Here is a 15,615-nt window from a genome sequence, read left to right on the forward strand (position 1 = left end):
TGTACATTGTAAGTGACATGGTCAATTACATGATTAGCCAGTGACTTGGCTAAGGATTAACAGTGACATGGTTCAATCCTTGCTCCTCAACCAGATTCTTTTCGAGGTCAGTAACTTGACAGTGACATTTCATGATTGTGACATGGTCAGTAACTTGACCAGTGACATAGCAAGTGACCTTGAGGTTAATAATGACTTGGCCAGTGGCATCACTAACTGGGGATTTGGCCTGGCCAGTGACTTGGTCCGTGACGTGTATAACAGTGACATGATCAATGACATGCAATGCAACGTGGCCAGTGACTTAGTCAATGACGTGTATTTCAGTGACATAACCTAAAAGAAGGATATCATCAGTAAATTAAAAGGCATGTTGCTTGTAAAGATTAAGAAATCCTTTGTATGGGGACCAAGAATAAGAAATCATTGCCTTAAAACAAACGGTATTCATAAACCGTAATGAGAATGACTATAGTGCATAGAGCACATGGAGCATAGACCATTATAAAACTTGCATCATTGTACAAATCTTTCAACAAAGCTTCAACCTTCAAGCATAAAAAAGTGAGATTGCATGGGATGAATGTAATCTAGATGCCCGAGAAGAGTAAAAAGACATCTATGCAGCTTGTAGTCACAAACTTTAATCTTGTAATCGTCGCCTGCAGAAACCCAAACAGATTAATTAAAACTTGAACTGAACCATCTACAAGTTAATGATCTTTTATAGAAACAAAATACAGAATCCCCTATCCCCAGGGGTAAATTAATTTGTGCAAGAGTAACATGGGTATCAACTAATCAAGGAAAGGGAGCTTGTTTGCCAACAATACTCATACTAGAGCTTATTTCTAAACTCTAATAACATAAAGTTTCCAAAAACATATCTTACTGGATATGAAAGTAGTTAAGCTAAAAGCCTAGCATTACAATAAATGTGAAAATAAAACTTGCTCCATTTCTAGATCAATCATAAGGTACGTGTTAAGAAAAAAAAAAAAGAGCTCATTTGTTTATTTATGTAGCCATCATATGAAAAAAATAAAAAATAAAAAATAATTGCTTACATGTAATACAAACATCACATGAAATCTGAAATCTAATTGAATTTTATGTATAACCAATTCACAAAATGGTGGCATGGTATGGAAGCATTCTTTATTGTCTCTTTGCTGCAACTAGAATCTTTCTTTAATAATTTTTTAAATATTTTTGAAGGTGTTTCATCTCCAAGTATGGCTATTTCCAGATAACATTGAAAACAAGTACAAACACGAAAATTATAGTCTCAATCTGATAAACCACTCTACGTGCTCTATCAATTGGAACATTAATATCATTACTTCAGCATTCCTCTACTACTATTCAGCTCAGTTTATGTCAATTTCACATTCTCCTGGCATCCAATTCAAAATTCCTCTTCTATTTTTTCTAATTACAGTTTCCTTCAACCTAGATCTATACGATTTGCAATGAAAACAAACCAAAACCAGATACCGCAATCACCAAAAACAATTGCATATACCAAATGCCAACGAAACCGAAAATACACATGCACATACGAAATTTGTACCTCTAGACACAAAGAGAGGCTGAGATTTGTGGAAATGAACACTGCAAACAGGTATGTCATGCTCATCGAATCAATTAGTAAGAGTCCCCATACGGTAGTCCCATAGTTGGATCACACCACTGTGCAGACTCGCGAGGATCCATGGCCTCTTAGTGTGGAAGCTCAGTCCCTTCACTCTATTACTCTTTGTCTCAAACTTTGTCAACATCTTCACCACCGTGATCACTGTAATTCAATCAAATCAAATCAAAATTCACCACCGCATGAACAAAATTCACAAACGAAATCGCATCCACTCTAACGAACTTGATACCACAAATCAATCGAAACGTGAAGAGATAAGAAGCAATCAGATATGAATCAGAAACCTAGGGGTGAAGAAACAAAATTGCAATATTTCCATGAACAGCTTTGGTGATTCTAGAACTACAAAATAGAAATTAGATCAATTTTGCGATGAATGAGCAGCTTACCCCGTCATGGCAAGCAACAAGAAAATATTCCTTCGATCAATTTTGCCAAAAACAGCGAACGAAGAAAAAAAATTGCAATATTTCCATGAACAGCTTCACAAATCATGTAAATTTTCAACGAATTCAAACTATAGGAAAAGCAATTCTTATGATAGTAGAGATAACGAAACCAGAAATTCAATAAAAGTTTACGAACCTGCAGGTGTTTTCCGTTTGCCAAAGATGAAACTCATGGCGGTGGATTGGAAGAACTCAAGACTTCATCGGCGACGGCGAATCGAGGGTCTGAGGCGGTGGCGGCTTCGCGATCGGCGGAAGTGGTTGCAACTCGGGACTCAGCCTGTACCGATCTGATCTCTTGATCGATTTGAGTTTCTAGTACGGCGACCGGTTCACTTCCGGCATCGTTCTGCTCATGGCGTCGCTACTCGTGGAGTTGTGGCTCTGCTCGACGGTGCCAATATAGAGGAAGCTCGAAGGCGCCGCTCTGGAATCATCGGCGAACTGCTCCCTTCGCTATTAACGAGTTTCTGAGTCTCTGATTGGTGCTTGACTCGGTGGCATTCCGAGCGTGACGATTCCGACGGGTCGCTCGCTCTGATCTCAGAGAGAGATTTTGGTGACGGTTTGAGTCCGAATGGATGAGGGTTCAGACGGGCTTGGGTAATATTGGGAGAGAGAGAGTTGTGGTGGCAGTTTCTGTAATTAAGTTTAAACTCTAGTGGTAGGTTGTAAAGAGGTGACCTTAATTATCATGGGGACATTTGTGTTACCTGGATTATAATAAGACACTTCAAAATGACCTCTTTTATCATTGTCCCTTTATAAATTCCTACGGATTTTATAATTTTCTCATCCAAATGCACTGTAGAAGATATATTTTTTTTAGAATTTTTCAAGGTTGAAAAGCAAGAAAATTAATCGCCAATTGACGAAATGCCGAGATCTCTAGCAGATATTTCATTCAATATTTCATTGTTCCACAAGTTTAGATATATTGTAAAATTCATGCTTTATGAATACTAAGCTCATAGTGCATCTAAAAATCTTTCAACAGACGTCAGCATCAATCTCCCATAAAAAAAAAGTAAAATAAAAGGAGATATACCTTTATCAAGGAAATATGCATCGGCCAAAAGCCTCTTACAAGAGAAATGGACATACCTTTGCAAACGAATCATCTGCTAGCAAAGCCAACCCTAAAAAATATGATACACACTTTTGCCGACTACATTTCAATATTTAATCAATAAAGTCTCCATAAAAGGATTACTGCTTCTATTATACCTCCAAAATCAGCATTTGTCAACTCGTTTGATATTGCCATAAGGACATATAAAAGAAAAAACAAAAAATGGTTTTCCAAACTCTTCATTTTTTTTTCTTCAAGTTCAAACCAAACCCTAAGTTCATGGTCTGTTTTTCATCTCCTTTTTGTGTTCAAACCAAACATAACACTACACTTGACGTGTTCTAATATCAATAAATCATACGGGTAATGATAAACAAATCAACAAGGATAATAATAATGCAAAAGAGAATCATCACTCATGAACTTAAAACTGTAGAGGTGGGGATTTATTCGTTATCAACAATAAAACCTTCTATCTTTCAAGAATGTGTAATTTGATATCGGTATACATAAGAAATATAAAAAAATCAAGTTCGACTCCTTATCATATTTTGATACTTACCCAGATTGCAAAAGTCATGAAATTTTCAGCAAAACATTGAACTACAACAATTCATTAGAATCAAAACAAGTTTTTAACAAATGTTCAAATGCCTTTGATAGCGAGAAGGGAAGGATGAAGTTTTTGAACGGAAGGATGAAGTTTTTGAAGCGAGTCTGCAGCGCTACTCGATCAGTGACTACTGTTTTAGAACTAATACTTGATGCGATGAATGATGTAGAATTAGAAGGCGGAGGATTTAGTACGTTTTTTGAACAAATTGTGAGTTTGGTTAAGATTTTTAGAACAAGGGTATTTTGGAGAAGATAAGGGAGCACTAGTTAAGAAATTAAGTATTTGAAAAGTAGGTTAGAGGTCTAAAAAGAATGGGGGTCTAAATGTTAATTTTGGAGATATAAATATAAGTCTTAAAAGATATGCACAGAAAGCCTCCCGTTAAAATTTATAATAAAAAGAACTAACTCACACCATCAACTCTACCAATTAGTCTCTACCAGTACGACGCTTATATTGCTCTCCTACAACCCCTTCATAATTTAGATTGCTCCCATTTCTCTCACCGCTAAATTCATAAATGGAAGAGAATGATTAGAAGTTGTCAACTCCAACTTCTACAATTCTCATTTTTTTTTAATTAGTTCATATCAAGGACATGCAAATATGGATACAAACTGTTTCAGATAATTCTATTGGCGTTGGGAGATGAATGTTATTGCTAGTCTATTCCTTTTACAAGCTTCAATTGACAAAGTAATGAGATGCTGCCTTGGAATCTTGGCAATCTAATCCATGGACACATCTACCTACTAACGGGCAGTTGACCGTAATATATACATACCCAGCCACCAAGGGCAGTCTCTGATTGGGGGAGTGATTAGACAGCAATTACATATTAACTCTCTGTGAAGCTATGATTGGGTAGAGTAGCCTAGCTCCCCGAACAACCAAGTTTCTTAATCTTTCATGACATCAATCACCGACCATAATAACAAACCTTCGACCCTTGCTTGTGCAATACAATTTGGCAATTCCAGAATTGCAAAGCAACCCTTCTTTCAACTCCAAACAGCCATTGAAATACTGAGGTCAACTAACAAAAAATAAAGTGGGCATACGACACTTGCAAGCAATTCTGTGGTCTATGTTCCTGTTCATGTTTGCTTCACCGTTTCCATGTAATTAAGAATTCAAGTCATATTCAGTGTGTGGACTTGGTCATCACAGGCAAGCTGCAGATCGAAACTCCCTTCATTTGGTTTTCTTTTTCTTTAATTGATAAATGGTCAATAAGCTCAACCCAATTTTTATCATCTGCAAAAACAGGGAATGAGCTAGGAGAAATACTTCAACTTAGACTGGCTCCAAAATTCCCCACTGGCTCGATTAAAACGTTCATTTATACACATTTTTCTTTACCCCACCCCCAAAGAAAAAAAAATTAAAATTCCCACAAATCATCTGAAAGATTTAAACCCATGAATCTTATAAAAAAAAACCTATATGTCAAACGCTAAAATTAAATAGAAAAAGAAAAAGAATAAAACTAATGGTGCCTGGTGTTGGAGCTACGGATCGTCACACCATGCAAAAATTTTGTATATCCCATGAAACTAAGTTTTCCATCTGTGTTTCTGATCCAATCTCTGAGGATTGAATAGGCAGAAGTGCCCAGATTTAATTCCTGCAGTGACAGGTAATGCCAACGAAATGAAGTCAGAAATGCAAGCTGTATAAGATAAAATGCAAGACTTGAATGGAAATGAAAGAAAACAAGCTGTAATTGAACATACTCTGGCCAGTTCTTCAATTGCTATGACTCGGTTGCCATCGCGTTCGAAGTGCTCAAAAGCAGTAGATGCTATCTGCTCCCATCCTTCGAGGGCCTCCAATTGATGCGTGCTAATTGCAGCAGCACAAAATTCTTCAAAGTCCATTTTCCTATATGCAAGTGGTTCCATCTGCAATCATATAGTGTTTTCATCAAAAGCTGATTATACTAAATTTTAAAATGTAAGAGAACAAAGAGGATCAAATCATAGTTTAACCAAATCGCAAAGGGGTTGAAATATTTAATCAAGCATACTGTTAGCTTGCTCTAGCACATGCCGCAAAAGTGACAGAACTTTATAACCAACACAAACGAAAGCAATACCAGCTAAGCTATATATCTACAGTAGTATTGAAATAAGCCTTACTGCATTTAGAATATCAACAACCCTTGACTCCATCATAGCTTCAGTTGAATTTCTCTGAAGAGCCTGCAGAATTTAATTTCCTAACCATAAGTGACTTGCATAGTGTGGAAGTAACAAATGAAAAAGATAAGGAAAAAAGAGAAGTCCTCTTCAGTGTCTACCCTGGAATCTCAAATTAAAAGAACTAAGAGCAGTCACTAACTGTTTTGAAATTATGAAGAGAGATACGTCGATCTTTATCTGGTCCCAAAAGCATGAATTGGGCTCTAAGATATATCAGCTCATCCTCCGTCAAGGCTTTTGAAAGAGACTACATTTATGACGAGAAAAACAGAACCATAAGTTTGATATCCACAACAAAGGAATTCTCAATCCTTAATTGATGCTTTTGATGTATACAATATTATATATGCTTAAAGTCGAATGTCAAATTCAGAAATGACGACAACAATACCTTAAGTGCTGCACGTTTGAAAGGTGTAGCATGCAGATATGATTTGACTAATTTATAGATCAATATATCTAAAGGGAGAGGACGACTATCATCTCGCAACCATGGGTGAGCTGCAATAGTAAGAGTGATTATTAGCTTAGGATAATAAATAGAAAAGGTCAATTACCATTATCTTTCACCTAGTAAATCTTCTTGTGTTTCAGAAAATGGGATTCAACATTATAGTTTCTCTGAGAAAATTGATTTCAAAACTAACATGAATAAATTTGTTGGGAGTATGAGATGCTTCTAGCACCACAACTTTTAAAAAAAAATGCTCAATACAGTTACTGCAGCATATGACACAGTTCGATGGACATTCAGTTCAAACATGCATAGCCACCAAATAGCTCCAGCATGGAAATACCCCCACCTATTCCCCAATATAGATTTACTTAGAATGTGGAAAGGGAAGATTAAGGCAAAGATATCATCCAGGTACTTTAGACGGCAATGATAAAAGAAATTTGCTTACATAAGGCCTGAACAGCAGTCATTCTCTTTCTGTAGTCCTTGTTCAAAAGCCGTTTTACAAAGTCCTTGGCCTCGTGCGACATAGAAGGCCAGGGTGGATCATCAAAACTAGGATCAGCTCTTAGCACCGCACGGAAAATTCCCGATTCTGTTCGTGCCCAGAAAGGCCGGCTTCCGCAAAGCAGTATATAGGTGATAACACCAATGCTCCATATATCTCCCTCAAGGCTATAAGATCTATGAAGGACTTCAGGTGCAACATAATATGCACTCCCAACAATATCATTAAGTCTTTCATCTGCAAATATATGCATAATCCATAAATTAGTTCTCATATATCTAGAAAGTAATGAGAAAGTTCAATCGAAAGCGCAGGCATTATAACTTAAACATAAAAATCAGTCATATGGAAAACTCTACATGTGGAACCACTACAATCCTCATTATAGTATGGCATCTTCTGGTGTAAAAGAACAACTTAGTTCATCTTAACAATCCTCATTATAGTATAGCATCTTCTGGTGTAAAAGAACAACTTAGTTCATCTTAAAAATTTATAATCAGATCAAATGCTTATTTTGTCAAGAAGCATTAGATTATATCTGTTTTATAGAATTACATATATCATCCGTAGATTTACCAGATAAATAGTCTTAAGGTGATTAATCTGAAAACACTCCAACAAATTTCTCATAAATCCAAAGGACAGACAAAAAAATAAAGTCAAATCTGACAGTTTATTTTGAGCCAGTACAAATCCAAAGGAGAATTTTATCTTCAAGGTTCTATCAAATTAACCTTGACTGCAAGACAGCATTAAGGTTATAAACGTGGACCAAGAGTGCCAAATTACATGTTTCATTCAATAGAACCATCATTTTTGGGGCAATCAGAATGTTGTTTCTTGGAAAAGGACCATAAGTTAATAAACCAGCTGGTACCTTTAAACGTTTTTATAATTCTTACAGAATGGAGTTCAATAGTTACCTGGTCTGATAAAGTCAGAAAGACCAAAATCAATAAGCTTCATATCAGCATCTTCATTTCTAGAAGCGAAAAGGAAGTTCTGTTGAGCAAGAAAGAGAATATAATTAGCAATGCATTGGAGGGATAAAACAGTTATATCAAGTCATAATTAAGACATATTAAGGTTGAATATCGAAACCTCTGGCTTTAAGTCACGGTGCACGACGCCTTGAAGATGACAAAATGCAACAACACTTAGAATTTGCACAACTATAAATTTTGCATCTTCTTCTGCATACTTTCCACCTCTGCATTTAATGTGACTTCATCAACATACAAAACAATCTTCTAATCAAATGAATGATACTTGAAAACTGCCAAAGAGAGTACCTGGATAAAATTCTGTCAAGAAGTTCCCCACCTTCACATAGTCTGAAAAGAAAACACAAATCCACAGATATAAAATCAAAACAGCAGGACTCTTATGGCACTTGACGCCTCAACCAGTAAACATGTATGCAAGAACAATCTTTCGTTGACTAATTTCATGCAAAATTAATGACATTTAAAGGAAATATGAGTGGACATTCTGAAATGTCCATAATAACAAATGCTTGCTCCTCCAAATAAAAAGGATGAATAGAAAATAAGGTATACATACTCCATGATAATGTAAACATTATTGGCGTCTTCACATGCATCATAAAATTTTACAAGATGCTTATGCCCAGATAGAGCTTTCAATATCTTCACCTCTCGGCGAACATCTTCAATCGATATGGCTGTTGTCATCTGCCAAATGAATTTGGATAAGACACATATACTATACAATGTAAAAGAATAAATTGATGTTTACCAAATCAGATACCACTATAATGGAAGAAAATCGAGGCCTAAGAGGAAAAAAAGGAAAAAAAAAAAACATGAGGAAGCACGAGAACCATTCGAATCACCTGTGCAACGGTGTTATCACAGTTGCCAAATGCACTCGCAATCAGATTATAGACCAGATTCATTTCCAGCTATAAATTACGACTTCTGACAATAGATTGTATTTGTATCCTAAAACAACCCCAGTTGTAGTACGACACCTCACTTGTGACCTAGGACATACGACACCAGAAAAACCAAAGATACCTTTGCATAGCTTTTTGCTAGTAACTTCAGAAACTTTAACAATGCTTTACTCATGTAACACGAGAGAAATGAATTAAATTCATGGAGATGAGCAATCTTCTACAAAATTGCCACGTATCCCCCCAATGATAACGCAATCATAACATACTGGTGATCACTATGCATTAATGCAATCACGAGAAACGGACGCGTATAGCTAAGATTGACAGACATATAGCAACGTGGCCGCAGTTGGACTGCAACATTAGATTCTAAGCACTTCTGCTTCGTATCTGACATCATTGTGAGTAACGGCCAACTAGACCAAATCCTTTTCTCTTAATTAAGTGTGACTATCAAGTATCCAGTTTACAAATTTCGTTACATTGGAACAATTTCCATCGATGTGTTTTCTTTTTTAACTACAAAAGAAAGCAATGACTGGACATAACACTGTGTAACTGTTTGTTACACTGCATATCCACAGGCATTGCCATCTTTTCTGTTTCCTATGAAATTACACTCGACACCAGCAGAACTTAAACCCCGGACAGGCATCCTTTATTCAGAAACGCTTCACATTTCGCACTATAGCTCCCCGATATGACAATAATTGCATACAGTCTATAGAATTGTTACCTTCAATGCTCACTGTACCACATTTTCTACCGAAACAGAATTACATTCCAGAATCAAAACGTTCAAAATTAGAAAACAATTAAATAGCATATAATTGAATTGTACCTTGGCTTTGGAGATGATCTTAACGGCCAAAGGCTGGTCCTTGAGCTCGCCTTTCTTGCCTCTACCGGAGCAAGTATGACCAAAATGCCCTCGCCCGACCTCTTTCCCAAGCTCATACTTAGCTCCAAAATTCTTACTATACCCAAAGCTCTTATCCAGCGACTGCTCCTGCTCAACTCCCTGCTCCTCCGGAATCGGGCTCTCCTTCGGCTTCTGCCCGAACCGCTTCGCCAGCGACGCCTTTATGTGCTTCGCCGGCGACGGCGGCGCGAACCTCCTCCGAAAAAACCTCCCCGGCGTCGACGACCTCGCCGGCGACGGCGACACTCCCCCCGGCAGCGGGCTGGCAGACACGCCGTGCGGGTAGGGACTCGGCCAGGGGCTCGGCTGAGGGATCGACGTCCGCGGCGGCGTGCTCTTCACGCTCCCGGCGCCGTTCTGCTGCTCCTCCTCCTGCGACGGCGTCGGGTGCTGGACGGAGGTCGTGATTGTCGTGACGGTCGTCGCGCCGGTGGTGACAGTCGTCCCGGTCTCCGTCGGGTCCTTATCCGCCGTCGTCGGAATAGTCTTGCCGTAGCACTGCCCCATCGGCGACGAAGAAGAAGAAGAAGAAGGGCGGCAGTGTGGTATCGGATCACGCGCGGCCCCCCCGGGGTCAAAGTCCGCACATCTGACGGCCCGTAGCGAATCCCGACACTCTTTACCGGCGAGAACAAGACAAAAATGAGAGAAAACCAATTTTGAGATCTACGGCGAGAAAACGATAAACCAAGAGAATTTGAGTCAGGAGGAGAAGAAAGAGAGAGACTGAGACTCACAGAGAATTAAGAGTAAAAACCCAGCTCTCTGCTTCTCTGTGACAGGAGCCACAATCCCCTGCTCCGCTCCTTAAAACATTGACGTATTCTCCACCGTCAGATTTCACCGCTCCCGAAATGTACGCTCAGGATCAGGACTAAGTTGGTGCGTTGGGTGTGGGCGAAAGCAGGTGAGTGCTGTCACTGGTACTTTTGGTTTTGTCTTTTGCTACTTTTGTTGCCGTTTTTGTAATTTTAAATTGGGGAAAAGGTTATTTCGGGAAAGAAGGAGGTATTATTTTATGGGTATAGTGTGCGAGGGACGTGCTGATGTTTGACTGGTCAACGGTGACAGTCAGGAGTAGGTGGACTATACTACCCCTGATTGGACACGTGGCGGATGTGGAGGGGGTGGGAGGTTAAGGTTTGGTTGTGTGCGAAGGATGGGATAGGGGATTTGAGTGAGTCAGAGCTGACGAACATGAACTTACAGCCTGGTCCGAACCTTCGGAAATAGGTGGGGGATTGGATCCGATGGAGCGCGGTAGAGATGTGTGGGACCTACAGTGCAACAGAAAAGTTTAAGCAGTAAAAGGAGATAATTACGCAACTAATTAGGCAGTTAATGAGTTAATCATTTACACACTTTTTCCCCATTTGGAATTTTGATCAGATGTGGTAGCTTTATACGAAATTATAGACTAAATATCTATGCTCCATAACGGCAGTCTTATTTTGCTTGCTAATGTAAAAACGCTTTATATCGATATTTTTAAAGATAGACAAATAATTATATTCTTGATTTGTTTTTGTTTACTATATTATGGTTTCCATAATTTGAAATCTGGTGTAACCAAACGAAGTCAAAAAATGTATCAAAATACTCAATTAAGTTGATTTTAGTAAAAGTTACTAAAATGACGTCTCAAATTAAATATTGAAGTCAACTAGTGTATTATTGTGAAGCGGTTTTTCATCGGCAAATGTACAGGCATAAGGCAACTTTAAGACTTCCCTTTGCATTTGCTACAATTCCGGCCATCCCGAGATCAGAATGGCAGCACTTTACTTCGGATGCATTTGGGGAATAAATCATTGCTAAATCGGAAGATCACCCTAATGTGATCCTTGCTTAACAAGGAAGAAAAGAGCCAAAAAGATGGGCTACATTCTTGATGATTCCTCAACGACGACCGTTGATGTTCTATGATATCATCTTTGTTCTTGGTTTATTAGTAGAGTAGTTGTTGTCCGTGTCCTTTAATTACTTCTTTTATATTGCAGCTTTGTTGGTTATTTGGTTGTATTATTTGCATTTTGCCATAGGGAAAGTTTGCTCTGTTAGTTGTTGTCAAGTTATGGCCTTACGTGATAGTTGTTGTTAAGGACAATAGAATTGTTGCAAATGGGTTTGGATACACTCGTCCAAATTCTTGTTATTTTAGGTAGGAAATATCTCACATTAGAAGAGTGATAAAAGATAATATAACTTATAAGTGGGTGACTCACATCCAATTATACCAAGGCCTTTTGAGTTAAAACTGAACACCTATACGGCTAGTTAAGTTGAGATAATATCGATATAATGATAGACAACTGGCCACGCTTGTCGCTGTTTAATTTGAATGTGTGATTGTCGATAATGTGTGTACTGTGCAGTTGAGTTGATTCACTTCGCTTTAAGTAGTAGAGTAGTACTTGTAACTGAGTGGAAACTTGGTGCACATATAATCTCTACAGTAAAATTAAGGAGATAATTACGCAGTTAATTAGGCAGTTGATTAGTTATTCTTTTTCACACTATTTCCCCATTCGGAATTTGATCAAATGTGGTAGTTTTATACGTAATTATTGAGTTAGAGCATCTGTAGCAATGCTAGCTATTTTTTAAGTAAGGAGGTGAATAAACTTGCCGGAAGATCACCCTAATTTCTCAAGTTACGTTGAATGCATTTGGGGAATAAATTATTGCTAATTCGGAAGATCACCCTGATGTGATCCTTGCTAACAAGGTAGCAAAGAGCCAAAAAGTTGGGGTACATTCTTGATGATTCCCCAGCGACGACCATTGATGTTCTATGATATTATCCTTGTTTTTGGTTTACTAGTAGAGTGGTTGTTGTCCATGTTCTTTAATTACTTCTTTTATATTGTAGCTTTGTTGGTTATTTGGTTGTATTATTTGCCATAGTGAAAGTTTGCTCTGTTAGTTGTTGTCAAGTTATGGCCTTACGTAATTGTAGTTGCTAAGGATAATACAATTGTTGCAAACGGGTTTGGATTCACTCGTCCAAATTCTTTTTATATTCACTCGTCCAAATTCTTTTTATTACCTAGAGCGGCACTATGGTCAAAATCGTTTATTTCTAAATTACTTTGTAAAAATTGCCTATACAAAAAAATTAACGAAATGGAGATTGTTTAGTCGCTGGTTATTTTAATGGATATAAACAAAGAGATTCTCGTAAACTCTCAACCACGATGGTTCTTCCCAACTTTTTTTTTTTTGTTCAAAGAAAGTTTAGGTTAGGGAGAGTCTATTCCCCAACCAACACCCCGTTGAACCACTACCAAAGCTCGTGATGTAAGAGCCCAATTTACAATGCTGACCGTAGGCAGATTAGTGAGAATGAACAGACCTCGCTAGTCTTAACATTTACCACCTTTAAAAACCCGCATATATCCGCCGATGGTCTATTCTGGACCGATATTGTTTCCTCATGCTTGTCAGCGTACTAGTAGACCCATGTCCCCACTGTGTTTCCAATAGTGGTTGCACAAGTGTTAACCCGATCGATTACCTATCAATAAAGATTTTTGAGATTGTTAGAGCTTGAACTTGGGTGTGGATTACACTCAAGCTCGGGCCTTGCCAATCCTGTCGACCCCCATCGACTCCCAACTTTAAAACATTTTAACAGAGAATACACTATCTATACTGTTATTAAGAGAAGAAGCTTTGTTAGCTAAAATTAAAAATTTTGACAGATTTAACCCTGAAAAATTAAAAAACTTTAAGAATATATTAAATCACAATAATAAATATGACAATTATAAAATAAATTTTTATTAAGAAATTTTTTTATTCCACAACCCCCACTTTTCTCTCTGTAGTAACTACAAGTGAATCTATTTATTCTGCAATAATTACCCGTGAATCTATTTATTCTGTAATAACTACCCACCTTTTTAAAAAAAAAAAAAAAATTTCGTACACATGCAGAGTATGTGATTGCAGACTAGTAACAATAAATGAGAGAAGGTGAGAGTTGTTAGTCACCATGCATGTGAATCGATGAAATGATGGACCATTATTTTCTTTGTAAAGACGTATAATGATAGAAAAGACCGTGGTACTTAGTTGTGACGTAAATTAGCAAGCTGGCTTTTGATCGATTCCCAGTAAATGCAAACAGTGTTCTGAAAGATGGTCGAAGTTCAAAGTCGATCAAATTGATATTTGATCTATTTTTAGACATAATCGATGCCGATTAAGCCTGAACACTTTGTGTAGACCACTAGACCGTTCAATTGGAACCCGTATATATAGTGTTTTCAAATTACGTTTTGATATTCTTATTAATTTTTTTTCCAGTAAATTAAGTTTTGCCCATGTGGTTCTTATTAATTTTTTTTCCAGTAAATTAAGTTTTGCCCATGTGGATCGATAGTGCAGACATATATCACAAATAGGAATACAAATGGTAATAAATTTTGCTCACACAATAAAGATAGCAGGAGGGAGACGAGTCTCTCCTGATTATAATATAAGAACTAGATGCAAAATTTGATGCAACATACATCTTAAGGGCAACTGACTCTTGCATCTCTTTATCAAGCTTATGCCCATACCAAATCGCTAAATGCTGTTCAAGACGGCACAACAAGAAAGAAGGAACCATGCCTCCACTAACGAATCCGGCCTAAACCAATTCGAATGAGCCTTTAATTTGTCTAGAAGTGGAAATGTGGAGTGTTGTCCTACATTAGAAATATATAGTTTTGCACGTATGAATACTTATAAAAGCTGGATTTCTCTGTCCACTGTCAATTAATTTTAAGTTGTGCGGTTAAATCCAGAAATATAATACCTCTTTACTTATACTCGATCATGTTTTTCTTTTTGTGTTATAGATTGGAAGCTGGTGTGGACTTCTGCATAAACAATGTGAGGCATGATCCTTGCTTTTAGCGAGAGTAGTGAGGTTTAAGTTGGAGATTAGCTAATAAGGAGCCCTAAGTAAGATATTTAGGATTTTGAAGATCTACAAATTAATGTTCTTTAATTTGCCACCTACATATTGGTAAACAGTCACTTTGAATTATGGATCAAGTTCATTTTTTCTATAGCAACAATTATTCCGAGATGTTTGGCAATAGATCATTAATTTTAGACACCTACCCTTTGATATACACACACTTCGTGTGGTGTTTTAGCTAGGTCGAAAATTTAGAAACACTTGTCGGGCCTGACATGCATGATCGATATTGGTCTTGGAATTCTAATCTTGAACAGGACTTGTTGGGCTTCTATCAATTATCTAACTTCTATCCTCTTGCAGTGCTCGGCCCTTTATTACAAATGCATGACTGATACATAATAGAAGTATTAATCATAGTTTATTGAAAAAAAATTAGGATACGTTAACATATCGATACATCAGTAATAGATAAGTTCTCTGTAATAGAAGATTAGTTTCATATATTCGTAGATTAACTTGAAATCAATTTATGGTGAATTATTGTATAGAGTTAGTCAACATTTGTATAAAGGTAATTTAATCGATATATTGATACATTAATAGACCGTAGATAAAATTATTATATCATGATATAAGAAAAACATGTCGATGTCTCCAATCTCTATCCATGCAAGATCGATTATGACAAAGCAGCAGCAACCTAATAATTTTGGTTCCTTTCGATCTCCATTAGTTGTATATTACTATAGCAGAAACGTAATTAACAATCCCATAATCCATAATTAACTAAGTTGACTTGAAGCTGAGCGATTAGTTAGGGAGGGTGGTGGTGGTTCAGTTGAGCCATTACACAAGGCTTTTACCTAATATCGTGCTTCATCGACCACA

The 15,615-nt window shown here is 37.4% G+C and overlaps 1 protein-coding gene across 1 annotated transcript; it reads right to left on the reverse strand.

Moving 5' to 3' along the window:
• Positions 1–4,974: 4,974 nt before the first annotated feature.
• LOC133715271 (CDPK-related kinase 3) lies at positions 4,975–10,553 on the reverse strand. The gene is made up of 11 exons (XM_062141710.1): positions 9,729–10,553; positions 8,530–8,660; positions 8,259–8,300; positions 8,068–8,176; positions 7,890–7,968; positions 6,904–7,200; positions 6,390–6,499; positions 6,138–6,245; positions 5,936–5,998; positions 5,531–5,698; positions 4,975–5,421 (listed from the first exon to the last, which is right to left on the reverse strand). Exons 1-11 carry the CDS (start codon positions 10,314–10,316, stop codon positions 5,284–5,286), a joined length of 1,833 nt encoding a protein of 610 aa, XP_061997694.1. The 5' UTR covers positions 10,317–10,553; the 3' UTR covers positions 4,975–5,283.
• Positions 10,554–15,615: the final 5,062 nt, after the last annotated feature.

Source organism: Rosa rugosa, chromosome 6 (assembly GCF_958449725.1).
Source record: "Rosa rugosa chromosome 6, drRosRugo1.1, whole genome shotgun sequence".
NCBI classification, from domain to species: domain Eukaryota; kingdom Viridiplantae; phylum Streptophyta; class Magnoliopsida; order Rosales; family Rosaceae; genus Rosa; species Rosa rugosa.

Excerpts from the sequence above, each read along its gene's own strand:
- LOC133715271 (XM_062141710.1), bottom strand. The coding sequence starts at position 10,316 with ATGGGGCAGTGCTACGGCAAGACTATTCCGACGACGGCGGATAAGGAC. Across the intron at positions 7,969-8,067 it reads ACCGTGACTTAAAGCCAGAG|AACTTCCTTTTCGCTTCTAG; the intron begins GTTTCGATATTC and ends CTTGCTCAACAG. Across the intron at positions 6,246-6,389 it reads TCAAACGTGCAGCACTTAAG|TCTCTTTCAAAAGCCTTGAC; the intron begins GTATTGTTGTCG and ends TCATAAATGTAG.